The sequence below is a fragment of the Cyprinodon variegatus genome, unplaced genomic scaffold, assembly GCF_000732505.1.
Source record: "Cyprinodon variegatus isolate N-32 unplaced genomic scaffold, C_variegatus-1.0 Scaffold152, whole genome shotgun sequence".
NCBI classification, from domain to species: Eukaryota; Metazoa; Chordata; class Actinopteri; order Cyprinodontiformes; family Cyprinodontidae; genus Cyprinodon; species Cyprinodon variegatus.
In genome coordinates this window covers 670,189-686,404 of record NW_015150605.1, presented here as the reverse complement: position 1 = coordinate 686,404, position 16,216 = coordinate 670,189, and the positions used below count along the sequence as shown (strand labels likewise).

Below are 16,216 nucleotides of genomic sequence, written 5' to 3'. Positions count from 1 at the left end.
TTAGGACGTTTTTTTTTTTATCTTGCACCCAGTTGCAAACACATGGACAACCTCTACTTGTAAACAGATTCCATTATTGTTTGAAAGCTTGAAATGTAGAGACATGCAATTAAAATTACTCATACTACCGGAAAATGTGAATGAATCTTAATTTTACCGACTTCTTTCTTCTCACAGGTAATGCTTTAGAGTAGTCTGCTATTAATCTATCTGATAATCCACTAAATTATTGTTGAGCCTATTTCTCTTCTTCTGCAGGGTTGCATGTTTGCAGGCTGCCGCCCTTTTGTTGACATAAAATACCAAATTCCGCTGTTTTGGCAAGCCTGGGAATTCCCATCTGATTGAATCAGGAAACAGGAAGCAAAGACACCGCACCCAAATTTTTCCACATCATACCTTTAGGATTGAAAGTGACATTTGACTAAGAAATTGTTGATGGAGAGGGTTGAATGTTGACAGGTATTGTTCCTTTCATTCCAGGTAAAAAATGAGAATGATTTTTGATTAATTTTACAGTCTATTTTTAACTTACTGCCCCTTTAAAGACACACTCATCACTGAAGATAAACTGGGGAGATACCAGTGGAAACTTACACAAAGATTATTTGCATTCATGAAGGAGAAGGGTATGGACCATTTTTTTTTTATTATAATTTTTTGAATAAATTTAGATTTTAAAAACTTTTTTTCCCCCAAGTTTCCACTGTTTTGCTATCATAAAATGATCTTTCCAGAGATATTTGTCTGTATTTCCTGACAGAGAGAAACTGAATATTGGATTAAACTTTAAACTGAATTTAATTTGTAATGCTAACTATAATTAGCCTGGTTTCTGAAGCCAACAATCATCTAATCTAACCGAATTTTCCAAGTTATAAATTGAACCCAGTTATGGTGTATTTTAAGCTGTATTTTCAAATCAAGATACTTCAGAAGTAAATGAAGAGCACCAGTACTTTAGTTTTTTTTCTTGAAAAGTTTCCAGATATTCTCCTTTGTAGTTCTCTTTGAAAAAAATATATTTTTGAAGTAAATGAAATATGCTTCAAGTATTGTGTTTGCTCTAGATTGCAGTTTATTTTATGATTAAATAAGTTGTAAACGGCTCAGACTAAAAGGCAATCCAAGTAACACCGTTTGTTCCTGTAACACAGACTGAAAATCAAAGCTCTCTATGATGAAGTGAGGCGTGAAACGGAAAAATGTTAAATGTTTATTTAGCATGTTGTTTTATAAGACCCATTTCCAGTTTCTTAGCTAAGACATTACGTTGCTATCATTCTCAGAGCTTTCAGAAACCACTTTGTGTTTTGTTGTTTTTATTTACTTTTGATTATTAATCTGTACCATTTGATAATTCCTCAACAAGAAATATAGTGATCTAACCTTCTAACCTAATTATAACAATGATATTTAACTCACTGATCATCAGATGTTGATTTAATATACATTTGCCCCTTTAATGGAAACCTTGAAATACATTGAAATATAAAGAGTTTATGGAAAAAACGTTCATTTTTTTATCATCTCATCTTTGAAATGCAATCCTGCAGCATTACCAGCTGCAAACTGATCCGTTAAATTTAGATTTTATCCTTCCGAAAGATTCCTCTACATGAATTGATTGTATTTTTTGCTTGTTTCGCAAACATATTTTTTAGTTCATTGGAAATATAATTGAAATAAAATAGAAATTTTGTGTAAAATATCTGTTTCACAGAACATCTTAAAAAGTTGAACACATGTGACATTAAAACAATATTTGATTTTATTTCAAAAGTCATTGTTTAAGGAATATATACTCTATTGTAAATCAGTGTGAATATTCAAAAATTAACAATGTTTATATAAAAAAAAAAATACCTGAAGTCACGAATGGTTTACAGACAAAAGGATGATGACTTACCAGAAAAACTAAAGCATTTTTGATTTTTCAAATCAATCATAAAAGTGACTTACGGTTAAAGGCCTAGAACAGATGTATAAAAAGGGTTAAACCTAAATTTAACAGATATTTTAGACAAAAAATAAAAGCAGCTTGTAAAATTTTTCTAGTAAATGCTTTCATTCAAAAGGCAAAATTTCTGTATTTTTCTCCACTCAATTTTTCTGTAAAGACAATTTTAGGCTATAAATTCAAAAGTACTGGTAAGAGGCTTTGCATATTAAAACTGCTAGAGCTGCAGAATGGGATGAAGAAGATCGATGGATGAGTGGATCAATGGTTCAAAATACGTGATTGGAAATAAAGTCTGGTAAAGCTTTCTCGGAGAGTGAAGGAGATATGAATATCTTTTACAATCATCTTTATCAAATCTTTCATCTTTACTTCATGTTTTTACTTTTTCTGGATGTATGTTTGTGTTTTTGCTTTTCATGTTTCATATTAAATAATGATCTTATTTTTACAATTATAAATACTAAAATAATAATAATAAATCATAACCGTATGAAATGATTCTGGGCGCAAATAGGCATTGAAATCAAAGTAAATTATCTAATTAAATAAAACTATCATATTGTGAACAAATCCTATAACTTTTAATTTTTGCTTTGCAAAAGTGACCCAGTTTGTCCTTTTATCTTGTAAAGTCAGATCAAGTAGTTATCTTTTTCCACAGGCCTCTGCTGGATTTATTTAATGCTTGTTAGATACATAACTTTCAACAACAGTTCATTAGCTGCAGACAACCTTTATCTTCCACTTGTCTTCTTATTGTTGCACTTAAATAATCTTCTTTGGAAGTTAGAGACAAGTATAGAACTGGAAACTTAGGAAATTGAAGGGAACAGGGGATCAAGACCAATGAAGGTTTATAGAAAAAGTCTGGTTGGCTCCAAGCACACAATAAAGGGACTGAGTTGGTTTAATTTTTAACACTGTGCTGTAGCAGCCTGGCATCTAACAACTGAAATCCTAAACAAAACAAAAAAAATATTGTAAATAACCTCATCCAGCTTTCTTTAAATTGCAGCAAGTGTTCTGCTGGAGCTATAGTGTGGTGCGGCATTAAAACCCCAATTCAGGCAAAGTAAGCATACAGGAAAATATTAATGCTGATCAAGAGGAGAGCGTTGCCACAACAGAACCTGGACCAGAACACGCTCTCACGGATGGTGGGAACTCTGGCAGTGGGAGCCTGTTCTGAGCACCGAATAGCTGAGATGCACAATGCCGCCCCCTGTCCACACATCCCACGATGGCTCTGCTCAGATCCCCTTCCTCCTGCTTCATCATCATCATCACACACAGGAGATCCACAGTTACACATCTGATCATTCCAATGTGGAAAAGGATGGCTGAAATAGTCTCAGAATATTACCATGTGTGTTACGGTGGTGGACGGCAGAGACTTTCTGGAGGGGAATCTCTCCTTCTGGCTCCTCAGTTATTGTCCACCAGGTCAGGTTACGCACCTGGGAAAGCAGAAAAACACAGAGGCGAAAGGTTTGAAATAATTGGGTCTAATCCACAGACTGACATCTGACACATCTAGATAAAAATTAAGGAAAAAAAGAGTATTTTAACTTCAATTGAACATGTAAACTCTTAGTAGTTTACAGAAAAAGACATTAACATTTTGGTTTGATTTCATGTCTGTATTGGCTGTACTCTCCATTAAAAACAAACAATTGAACCAACTGAAATGTTCCTGAAACATACCTGGGAGGCTCATTTGTACACTAGACTTTTTCTTTCCTTAGTCATGTGAAAGAAAGTTGATAGAGGACCTAACTGAAGCCTGAGTTTAACCTCACTGCGTGACCTGTGTGGGTTCATGGAGGTAAGTTTCCATGGAAAACCAAAAAGATAAATGTGTCCTTTGACCATCATCAGTACAGGTTTATTTCTTCTTCATTTTTTAGTTCAACCTTTAAACAACTTCTGAATATTTTTTTTTCTTTTCTGTTTTTACTTTAAGATCAATCAAATCCTACCACTTTGTGTTTTATTTTGCCTACAGGGAGACAATTTTTCCTGTTTTCTTGTTATTGTTTCTGTCAAGTCTTTCCTAGACTTATTTACTGTTAGATACATGACTTACATCAGCAGTTCATTAGCTGTAGACAGCTTTTGTCTTCCACTTTTCTAATTTTTGTGCACACATGATATTATTTGTACGTTAGAGACAAGAGTTAGAAACTTAAGGAAAACTTTTAGAAATCAAAGGGAAGATGCTATCACAAAGTAAAAGATTGGAATCAATTTACTCTGAAACATGCAGGATTGAGTATTGAGCATTTTAGCATCAGGTGTCTGTTGATGAATGAGGAGATGAAAATGTACTTCGTCTTCATTGGGAGGATTGCAATGATTTATTAAAATATATGCTAAACCCAAACAACCTTTTGATTTGGTGGTGAGTCCACTCCTCATATAGGTAGTTTATAAATTAAAAATTGCAGAGCGAGGTACAAAGAAGTCAGTGGGTTACAGTTTGACTTTCTGTTTTATGCCTAGAATTAAAATTTCCCAATTTTCTGTCATTTGTTGTTTAGTGATTAAATATATGTTGTCCCTAGTTTGTAGTCAACTTTATCAAATCCTTTGTTTGACAGCACATTCATGACTAATGGCTTGGTTTTGGTAAATAAAACTAAAGTAGTGGGCCATATTCACAGTTGCCTCACAAGAAGAGGAACCTACAACAAAACTTAATGAAGTTTATTTATTGATTAAAGGAGAATTCCGTTTTTTAACACTTTTAGCCCATTTTCTGTAGTGTCCAGGATGAAATCGAATGATCGACATCAAAATTTTGACAATTGGTCCTGTCTCTGATATTTGGCTCATGCAGAATCCCCCCGTGGCTGCTTCAGAATGGCTTCCATAGTGCATGTCTGATAATGTCCTTAAAACAACTTTAAACGTTCTTTTTTTTAAATATGCTACTCACCGGGTCGTCAGCGCTGTTCAATGACGTTCCCAAAAAAGTTTCGTGAAGAAAAACCGCTCCTGTCTTGTTTTATTTAGCATTTTGTAAATCCCAGAACTCAATGGGATTTACAAAATGCTAAATAAAACACTACAGGAACGGTTTTTCTTCACGAAACTTTTTTGGGAACGTCATTGAACAGCAACAAAATTAATTCTCCAAATTTAACTCATCCCCTTGGGAGCAGTGGGCTGCCATTGTGCGGCGCCCGGGGAGTAGTGTGGGGGTTTAGGGTCTTGCTCAGGGACCCATAGTGGCAGTCTGTGGGAGTGGGATGTATGCTTCCCTCTTCAATAATTGCTCTTGCTTTAAAACTATGTAAAACCTAAAACAACATGACTAGTTAGTTGTTCCTTAGGGGTTATTCTGGCCTTCTTTCTTATGGATAGCATTGTGTTTAAAAGAGGTTTAGCAAAGGAGAGAGTTACTGCAACTTTAACCCTGTTATACTTTAATCCTCTATCTTTTTAACTCAATGGAAATTATAAGATGCATGTATACCATCTCTCTTAAATAGAGGCTGAAATTAAGTCCTTTATCTAAAGCTGCTTCCTCATGCTCTGTTAGCTTTTATAGGACAATTTTCTAATCATCTGCTCTCAATGACACAGGCAGCAGATTTGGTACGGGATTGGCTCTTTCTGCTGTTATCTATGGAATCTACTTTACTGTTAATCTTTGGTCTTCTTATCTTTGGGCAACTTGTCTTATAAAAAAAGCAAAAAAGAAATCAAGTCTGGCCAAGTCTGCAGTATATGCTGGAAACTTTTGGAACATTTCTGTGAGAAGGTGAAACCATGCTTCAAACTGACCCACCATAGCCTCTAAGTGTGTTAGAGTTTGATGCCTCAATAATGGATCTGTTGGGCTCTATGATCCTCTTGGAAGAGACTTCTTTCTAAATATTTTTTTATTTCCTTGTTCATTTCATTTAATTCAGTGGGTTTTCTCGTCTTTCAGATTCCAGGCCCAAAAGACCCCAAAATACAAGCAGGTATAGAAAGGCCCGTTGCAGCAAGGCAAGCAAACCAAGTAATTGCCTGGGGCCTCTAAGCTGGCCAGGGGGGCCCCAAACAAAGGCTGAGCTGCTTTGACCTCAAAGCCCTGTGTTCATACAATTGTGCACTGCTCGTACGTTTTCGACACACAAGACAATCTATGCAGTGCAGAGAGCATGGAGCCCAGTTTTTGCTTGCCATACCAAATTAAATATAGTCATCATAGTCATTTTATTTAGCTTGGGCGCTTACAGCATCTCAGCCTGCTGGACACTAGATGTGCCTGTTTTATTGATTAAAGTATATATACATATATACATACATATATTCAATAGGAGAGTTTCATATTTCCTTCAGCAACCTGCTCCTATTGATTGTATGAGACCTTGTAATATGCTGAGCTAGAATAACGCTTTGAATCCTCATAAAATCTTTTTGATCTGAATAAATTTTCCTCTCAAAGTGAGTCAATTAGTACATTGATAAATAGTGTAATTTGTTTTTTTTCTAAACTTTTTTTTCTAATGGAAAAACTTTTCTGAGTGTTGTATTTTAGAGCTGCTATAATCTACTGTCATTTTGGACAGAACAATTGTATTAAATGATGAATTATTAAAATAAACATGACCACCCTTCATATGCATATTTGAGAGTATTTATACACGTTAGTAGGGAACCAGATCATACATTTAAGATCTAGTCCTGGACAGTCTATGTTAGTCCTTTTGAATATTTCAGTTTTCCATGGCTTTAAATTTAAAACCATTGAGGGTGTTTAACTTTTTTCTCTCGGCAATTACTGCATTTTTATTTCAAGCTAAAAAAAAAAAAAGAAAAAAAGACACAATTAAACCGTTGCAATAACCCATTCAGTGATTAACTAAGAGTAAAAGGGAGGATATAGTGGAGTGGTTAAAGTGTGGACAGTCATGTGGTTTGAATGTCTGTGGAGATTACAGATACTAAATGAGAGTTCATCGTTTCTGCTAAGCTTATAGTGTTACAGTTTGAGTATCTGCAACTGTAAAGCAGTTTGGGCACATAACTAGATGTTGTGTTGGGAACTTTGTGTGCTGAAACAATATTTGGCAGAGCTTTGGCAAAATCTGTTAAAACATGCTAAAACAGGGCGTTGCTTCAAGGTGATGTTTGCCTTTTGGGTTCATTCACAGGCTGTTTGACACATAGGATTTGTTGTTACAATGAAACTTCAAACATTTAACAAATACTTCCCTGGAGGATCTGTTGCTCTTTAATACATGCATGAGTGCCAACCTGTTCGTGGCTAGGCGGCGGTGTGAGAAGTGACACAACTGCTACCACGATAGCAGTGAGTCCGCAGAGCAGAATGGCGAAGTGGAGGTAGTGAACGCTGCGCAACACCATGGGAGCTGAGTCCACAACGCCACATCTGGGAGGAGGGAAGGCGAACTCCAACACCATCCTGCACACACCTACCACCAAACCAACCATCAAGCCCCAGAATGCACCCTGCAAACACATAAAAACAGGCTAATCAGTTCCCCAGCCATGCAGTCATAACAACAAACTATTACGACAACATTAAAGCCTCAAAATGTAATGTATGTAGTGGGATTGTTTTTTTGTCAGACGAAGCAAAACCAGCAAATTTAAAAGAAAAGGAAAGGTTTTGCATGCATGTGTGTAGCCCCTTTTACTTTGATACCGCAAAACAAAATCTAGTCCAACCATTTGCTTTCAGACTTCATCTTTTTAATTTGCAAATACAGTCCAGCTGTGTTAGATATAACCATAGTATCAGTCCAACTGCACTGTTAAAGCCTCAGAGACTTCTTTGAGAACATTAGTCAATAGACCAAAATAAAAAAAAGATGAAAGAAAAAAAACAGCAAAGACAATGCCAGTAGAAAGTTGTTGAGATGTTATCAAGCAGATATAGGTCACAAAACAGTGTTCCTAACTTTGACCATCTCACAGAGTTCTGTTAAGTCCCTATGCTTAAAATAGAAGGAGAGCGGTACAACTGCAAACCAACAGAAAACTCTTTCCATGCAAACCTGCAAGTTAACTAAGAAAATAAGAAGCCCATGTTGAAGGTAGAGTGGAGGATGTTTTTTTTCCGGGTGGATCATCTAAATAAGTGGTCCATGTAATTATCAAGCATCCTGCTGATATGTTTAGGTAAGGCCATCCTACGTGCTCATCCCCATTTTCACTTACGACTGGTGAGTTTAACATAGCAGAAAAAATGCAAATCTTTTGCAAAGTAAGCTTGTATGATTGATGCAAACATCAACTTTTAAGCAGAGCGTGCACAAGGAGAAATGGGCACGTGCATGCTTTCACATGTATTTAATAGGCATTCCCTTTCGGGAGCGGGTACAGGGTTGTGCATGGTCATTATTTTTTTTTTAAGTGGAGAGGGCGGGTCTTTTTAAAAGCTCACTAAAATCCTCCACTATACATTTAAGCGTTCAGAAGCTGCAGTGATCTGCAGCAGAGGTAAGAAACTCTGTTACCAGGCCATATGTCAGGTATGATCTGTTCTTTTTCTGGGTGGATCATCTAAATAAGTGGTCTTTGTAATTATCAAGCATCCTGCTGATATGTTTATATAAGGCCATCCTACGTGCTCGTCCCCATTTTCACTTACAAGTGGTGAGTTTGACATAGCAGAAAAATTGCAAATCTTTTGCAAAGTAAGCTTGTATGAGAGATGCAAACATCAACTTTTAAACAGAGCGTGCACGAGAAGAAATGGGCACGTGCATGCTCTCACACGTGTTTAATAGGCATTCCCTCTTGGGAGCAGGTACAGGGTTGTGCATGTGCATTTTTTTTTTTTTTTTTAAGTGGAGAGGGTGGATCTTTTTAAAAGCTTGCGAAAATCTTCCACTCTACATTTAACCTTGCAGAAGCTGCAGTGATCTGCAGCAGAGGTAAGAAACTCTGTTACCAGGTCATATGTCAGGTAGTAGCAGAGTAATCCAGCAAAAGTTTTTAATTTATGCAGTATATGTGGCAAAAAAGTATTATTCTGAAATTAATTCTGAACTCACCACGGTGAAGCCTATTCATTCAACTCAGATATGATAGGAGTTGATGTGAAAGTAGTTTAAGCTAAATATGGGACAGGAAAACAAGTTGCTAGAAACTACAAAAGACTAGGATGGCCCAAACTCAGCCGTGACAATCAATCAATTCAGAATATATGAGACGGTAAGAATTCATTATCAGATCAAATGGACTCAAGCTATTTACTATCTATTATTACTATGTACTATTTGTCTATGCAAAATGAGTAGAGAAATACTCCAAAAGACTTCCATTTGTAAATACTCCAATAGACTCTGTAAGGCTGAAAACACTTTTAGATTACAATATTGAAATATTTTGTGTAAATAACAAGATTTACAATTAAATACAATGAAGTTTGTGGTTTTAATTTTGACAAACTAATAAAAAAAATAAAAAAGTTAAGTGTGTATGATTAGTTTTGTGAGGCTTTTTATTCTGCATAGAAATGCTGAACTTGCACCTCTTGGAAGGCTTAGAGCGATTCCTGAAACAACATTTGGTTGCGATTGTTTTACTCAAACTTTCCCACTGTGTTAACCTTTCATGTTACGTCTCAGTTACTGTATGAACACAAGTCGGGAACACTAGGCAAGCAGCTATCTATTTCCTTTTATCTCTAACCTTTCAGAAAGAATGCAATCTGTCCAGCTTGACTTACTGTAACTCTCATAATAAAGAAACATGGCCCGTCACACCATCGATCAGACACACACAGTTAACGTGATTGATGTTGCTATAGATGTAAAATTACTGACTGGTATTCTGTGAGGGTGCAGACTGGGTCTTTGTTTTACTGAGGAAGCAGTTATAGGTCCAAGATATCAATTTCATGGTCTTGTTTATAGGTAATGATGATGGTGTTGCCAGGTAACATCATCCACTGCTGTGTTTGGACTCTTGAGGTTAAATAATGACCGGATGATTATGTCACAATTTGATAAAGCCAGAGCTTCCTTGTCTGCCTGTATCAGTGTATGTTTGATTACCCTTATAAAGCTGTATTTTCTGTCCAGGTTCACACGTAAACACAATTCTGTTTGGTCAAACAACTTCAGTGTGACATAAACTGTGCAGCAAGGTGTGTCCTTTGACCCCGCGGGTCAACAGTATTTAGCTTTATATAGTAACCTGCTTAGAGTGTTTCTCACAAAACATTAAACACACACAGGCACATGCATTACATAACTGCATTACCCTTCTCATATGACTACTTTATAGGTCAAATGACAAGATTTAGTTCTTCTAATAAGTCTAACAAAAATAAAAGGTTTTTTAAACTGTTTAATATCCACCTGGTTTTTTAATAGATAGACTTTTTAAAAATATTTTCTTCTTTAATATCTCACTGATCACTTCTGATGGGGCAGCATGCAATTCAAGCCTATTTGATTAATTATGTCATGTTGGTAATATGTTAATAAAAAACAAACTCTATTAAATAAGAGGAATATTAATGTTAAATGCACATTGGAATGCATCTAAGTGTTGAGGCATTAAAACTAGGTGTCAATCTGCTAATAACCAGTCAGCAATCAGCTGTTAACACATTAGTCTAGGCTAAATTTGTGTAGTGACCAGGTGACAGGCTGCTAAAACAAATGATGATGCAAGTGTCAGACCAAAGGGATTTCAGATAACAGGGATACTTTCTGATCTGTGTCTGGTAACATAATCTCAGACAGGCTAGTGGTAAACCCAAAGTAATTAAAGACAGCTCCAACCTTTGTTTTTCTGAAACGGGCCATTGTGGGACTGATGTTTAGCAGAGCGTTGAGGGAGAAAATCCTGTTCTTGGTGAAAAACCTTATAAAATCCTCTTGATTTCAGCTGCTGAACAGCATGCCAGAGGACAGCAGACACACCCAGAAGCTGCTCTATTAAAAAGCGGATTGCAGCAGACTGGTCTTTACATGCAGATGAACAATGTTTCAACACATTTTCATCCTTGAAAACACATTCTTAGTTTAGCATTGTTATCACATTTCAGCCACGCCGTATAGTCTTTATCTTGCAGTTCTAAACTTTCTATCACATCTTGTTAATACAATGGGTTTCTTTGGGATTTCCAACTGAGAACAGAGTTCATTCAAGCTGGTTTCTGAACAGGAAAATATAAACAATACACTTCATAAAGTGAGCGAGAATCACAGACAGACTCCCAAGTGTGTGATCACACGTTCAAACAAAGAAAATCGACACCACATAAAGCAGTGAGAGGAACTGCTGTGCAATGCCACAACCTCATAATAATAAAACAGTATTCCAGTGCAACACAAAAGGAAGCAAAAATATCAAATCACATATGAAAATTTTACTTGAGAAAATTAAAAACATCTGCTACTGTTTTATGATTTCATCAAATTTTTTTTTTTTTAGATTTCACTAAACTAAGGGCAGCCTTTAATTCAAATCCGGGTTCCCTGTTTATTAACTGAAGTTCCAAGGAATTTCACATTAAAATTACCAACTTGAAACATTTCTAATATCAACCAAGCAAATATTTTTCACTGAGATATGTGCACTGGAAATATGTAGTGGGGGAGGTTTTGGTCTAGTGGTTAGAGCAGTGCACTTGTGCCTGGTTCCATTCACACAGCTTGCCCTCTTGCTCCCTGAGCAAGACCCTTAACCTGACACTGCTCCCCGGGCGCCGCACAATGGCAGCCCATTGCTCCCCAAGGGGATGGGTCAAATGCAGAGGTGAACTTCTCCAGTGTGTGATCAATAAAGTTATATTACTTTCACATAAACAATGCCTGGAAATTAGTTATAGGTTAATAATGGACAAAGCATTCTGCATTCATTTTTTAAATGACAAAGGTGCTAAAAGAAAGAATGCACACTCTTGTTTTTAATACTTTCTCCACAGAACGATGCATTTGCAATCATACCGCACAGATTTGTAGTGTTTTCTGCATTCCTGTGTGTTTGTTAGTGGCAGCTTCATACTTGCTCATTGGTCCTCTTCCAAAAGACTGCCAGAGTGAAGACGGCTGTGACCGGAGGGGCCAGGTAACTCGTCACTGATTGGATGTAGACGTAGAGCTGGCCACTATTGGCTGATTGCAGGATGGGGATCCACACCACACTCACCATCACCAGGATCACTGTTACAATTCTGGGACAAACAAAAGCAATAACAGCAACTTTTCGATATTCTACAAAGGCGTATTCTTTTATGAGCAATTACAGCAGGGATGCCAGAATCTAGTCCTCAATGGCCGACTTGAGATATGTCTCTGCTTTAATAGATCTGAATCAAATAATTAAGATCTGTGCAGAACTCTGGAGGAATTGGTTTCAGCTAAGGCGGTAATAAAGCCATTTGATTCAGGTTTGTTAAAAGTTGTAGGAAGTCGGCTCTCATGAACTTTAGTTTGACATCCATGAGTTACAATTTATTGCATAGTAAGACAGCGACCCGGTCACCTGGGGTGTACCGGGGATGTAGCTTACCTGCCGACCAACAGCAGCTCCCTCTCAGAGGCTCTTGGCCGGTGTTTTTTCCAGATGTCCATTGTAAAGAGTGTGGAGCTGCTGTTGAAGATGGAGGTCAGTGACGACATCAAAGCTGCCATCATCACAGCTATCATAAGCCCCCTCAAGCCTGTTGTTCAATAACCACACATGCATAGATATAAAGCTAAGCAATGTGATTAAAATATCAAGAAACAAAAGACAAGTGAAAAAAAAATTCACCACTTGGCATCAGCTCAATGACCAGTTTGGGGAAGGCAATGTTGGAACATCCAACCTCAGCTCCACACACCCGCACACACTCCTCTGGATCCACACATCCGACAGTGTCTGGAGAATGAACAAACAGTTGAGTGTCTTCAAACAGGGAGTAGAAGACAAGAAAAAATATTTTTACACCTAGCAGAAAGCTCTCAGAGGTGTACTAAATGCCAAAAGCATTTGTTGTACCTCATATGTTGTGTAATGGGAACTTTATGACTTCAGTTTCTTGTGCTGACATTTAGTTTGTCTTAAGATTGGTATGTAGACGATCAAAGGAATTTTACTTCATTGCAATAAAGCCCAGCAATTAAAATAACTAAATTCCTGTTTAGTCATATAACTAGAGGTAGATACTTTGAGTGATTTTAGTGTTATTTTTTCTTGTATCAGGACTGGCACCCAAACAATGCCACATGTAAACTTAAAAACAACACCCGCAATGTTTGGATTTTCCTTCATATAAGAGAAACCCTGCTTTATCCAATTTAGTTCTAATACTATAATCTAAACTATACTTGAAAAATCTTTGCACAATGATTTTGCTTTGTGCATCCCCTGTTGTGCGCAGTCTTTTGAGCTGAGTAACAATAATTGGGGGCTTATCCGGGACATGGATTAGGATCAAAACATCTTCCAAGACTAACTTCAACAATACAGACACAATGAAGTGGGGATTTGTGTATACTGTGGCATTAAGGACAGCAGGGGCACTGTGATAATTCAGATTCTCAAGTGTCATTACATAGAAATATATGATCTGTGACCCTTAGTCTAGATTGAACATACCCTTTCCTAGAAGCTGAAGATTGCTCTAAAATACAGGTAAATAGAAAAAGGCCAATAAGAAAAGATCAAATCAAAGCAATAAATACACAATGATTGAACATTGGTCTGGATTTGGCCTAAAAAAAATCTGATCCAGCCTGACGGATCAATGCAATTATAATACTTTACATACATCTACTACTAGTGGATGAAAGACTTTGAAACTTAAGATCCTTTTTTCAGTTAATGTGTTGAAAAAATAAACCTATTTGCAGAGGCTGATCGCTCTCTGCTGAAGTATGTACTGAAATGTGTTACGAGTCGTAGACCCGTGATAGTAGTGTAAGCATCTGGCTTTAAGCAGGATATGTTGCACTTGCTTAACTAATACTTAATAACAACACATTATTGTAATTACCAGTTCTCGTGTTTGCTGCGCTTAAACTTAGGTTTCTCTTTATGTGTTGGTAGTAGTAAGCTACCCTGACAAGTGTTCACTACCACTATCCTGTTTAAACAGGAATAAGAGAAGCTAGCTGCAGTCATATGCATGTGTTTATGAAAAACCAAAGGTGCTAATGACAAGCTAACTGGGTAGCCATTAATATTATGAATCCTGCAGTGAGAGTGTGTGTGTGCAGACAGCCTCACTGTGAACATCAGATTGTCTTTTGTATAAAACAAAAAAAGAGTTAGATTCGGGTTAGAATAGCCTGTTTCAATGTTTGTATCTTAATAAATTTCAAAGACATTGGTTATTTGCCTCAAACAGCAGAGAGATGGCTTTATTTTTGCTTGAATGTTTACATTAAAGATGTTTTGGGGGAAATCAGTTGCCAATGAAATAAGTTAACATTGACAAAAGTAATAATAAATGAAAATGAAAATCATTAAATTCATTTTGAATTGTTGTTCAAGAGAAATATTAATAATAAACAAACAAAAAACAAGTAAACAAGTATGATGGGGCTCATAAAATAGTTTGTTGGTGAAATGTTCATGAGCAAGGTGCTCTAATGTGTCTGGGACTGTTTTGTTTATTTTATTATCTTTTAAACCACAACTCAATGTCAATGTTTATATTTGCTGAATAATAGTTGAGTAAATCTTTATCAATATTTATATTTGTTTCTTGTTATTTGAATTACTGCAGTGAATTTAGCCTTTTCTTTAATGGGAGTGTTGCTAAAGTTTCAAGCACAACTGTATATATTTATCTAGTAAACTACAATCCATTTCATGATTGCCGGTCCAAAGAGGGAGAGGTGTACAAGCGGAAGGAGAGGAGCAAGGTGTGTGCAAAGTGAAAGGTCAGGAGAAAACAGGTAAGAAAACAAACAGAATAGAAGCAGGCCAAACAGCAGTTGATAAGCTTACAAAGAAGAACCTTTTATTCAGTGAACAGCTTTACAAATACAATAGAAGTCAGTCTTGCACACAAAAAAGAAAACTCATTCGATGGAGACTAATTCAAATGCTTTCATGAAATGTGTTAATCTAAAAGCTTTAAATGGATGGAATATTCTTCTAAACAAAATGCAGCTTTTTGCTTTCCTTGTCGGGTATTTGGCACAAATTTCAGAGATGATGGATTTAGAATGATGGAGTCTGTTAGTGGCAAAACACATTAAGCAAGTTTCAAAAATGTGTGTAAAAAACTGTGAAATTCATCTCGCCTGGCCAGAAATCTCACTAGGTGCTTAACCCCCCTGAACCTTTGATCCTAGAATCACACCCGATTAAAAAGTGATAAACTATTTAAGTACCAAAATAACATTGGTGTTAGTGCCACGTTTTAGAACCAAAATGGTGCAACCAACTTGATTTCCTCAAACCTTTCTTTCAGGAATGGAAGAAAATCCACCTTTAGATTCTGCAAGCAGGCATCTTTAAAATGAAACATCTTAATTTGTTCTATAATTAAAGGTATTGTGGAGGATTTTTACGGATTTTTGAAGACCCACCCTCTTCACTTTACAAGAGAAAATGCACATGCACAACCCGGTACCCGCTCCTGAGAGGGAACACCAATTGAGCTCATGTGAGAGCATGCACAAGCCCATTTCTCCTTGTGCATGCTCTGTTTAAAAGTTGCTGTTTGCATCACTCATGCAAGATAACTTTCCAAAAGAAGATAAGCTATTTTCCAGCTATGTCAGTCTCACTACCGGTAAGTGAAAATGGAGATGAGCACATAGGACGGCCTTACCAGACTCGGACTGGTAATCTGTGATGCATTTTCCCGGTGGGCCGGTCCTAATTTCAGCATGCGAGGGTCGGCCCTCCTTAAATCATACCGGCCCCAACACTTACTCACCGGCCAAATAACTTAAGGAGCTCAAAAACTAATGCAATGTTAACTCCCTAAATGATGCATACAGTAGGCCTTCCTTGTCATGCACATCCTTGTGATACTTGGCATATGGTGTAATTTCTATTTCTTCAAACCTTAAAATCCTTGCAAGAAACAAAATTATAGTAAAACTAAAATATCTTCTTTAAACCACACTACGATGTTCCTCTTATATTTGGCGGATTTATGTTTGAATATTTTGCAAAAATATGTTGCGGTGCATCATGGGGTTTTGCATCTTAAGGCTAAAGTTATTACGCTGCAGTTTAGGATGGCCGTCTATGGGTAAAAAAAATATATTTTCTTTAGATTTATGGCCTTAGAGATCAATAGACTTTGGTTCAAATTGGGCGAGTTTT

The 16,216-nt window shown here is 36.7% G+C and overlaps 1 protein-coding gene across 1 annotated transcript in view; it reads right to left on the bottom strand.

Annotated features, from left to right (window-relative positions):
- Nucleotides 1-2,471: 2,471 nt before the first annotated feature.
- Nucleotides 2,472-16,216, bottom strand: part of slc5a10 (solute carrier family 5 (sodium/sugar cotransporter), member 10) — a 43,123-nt gene continuing 29,378 nt past the window's right edge. Inside the window, exons 10-15 of the mRNA XM_015377357.1 lie at nt 12,698-12,805; nt 12,455-12,605; nt 11,948-12,116; nt 7,214-7,429; nt 3,327-3,420; nt 2,472-3,232 (exon numbers count right to left, since the gene is read on the bottom strand). Coding sequence (XP_015232843.1) covers nt 3,027-3,232; nt 3,327-3,420; nt 7,214-7,429; nt 11,948-12,116; nt 12,455-12,605; nt 12,698-12,805 — 944 coding nt within the window. The 3' untranslated portion in view covers nt 2,472-3,026. The remainder of the gene's footprint in view (nt 3,233-3,326; nt 3,421-7,213; nt 7,430-11,947; nt 12,117-12,454; nt 12,606-12,697; nt 12,806-16,216) is intronic.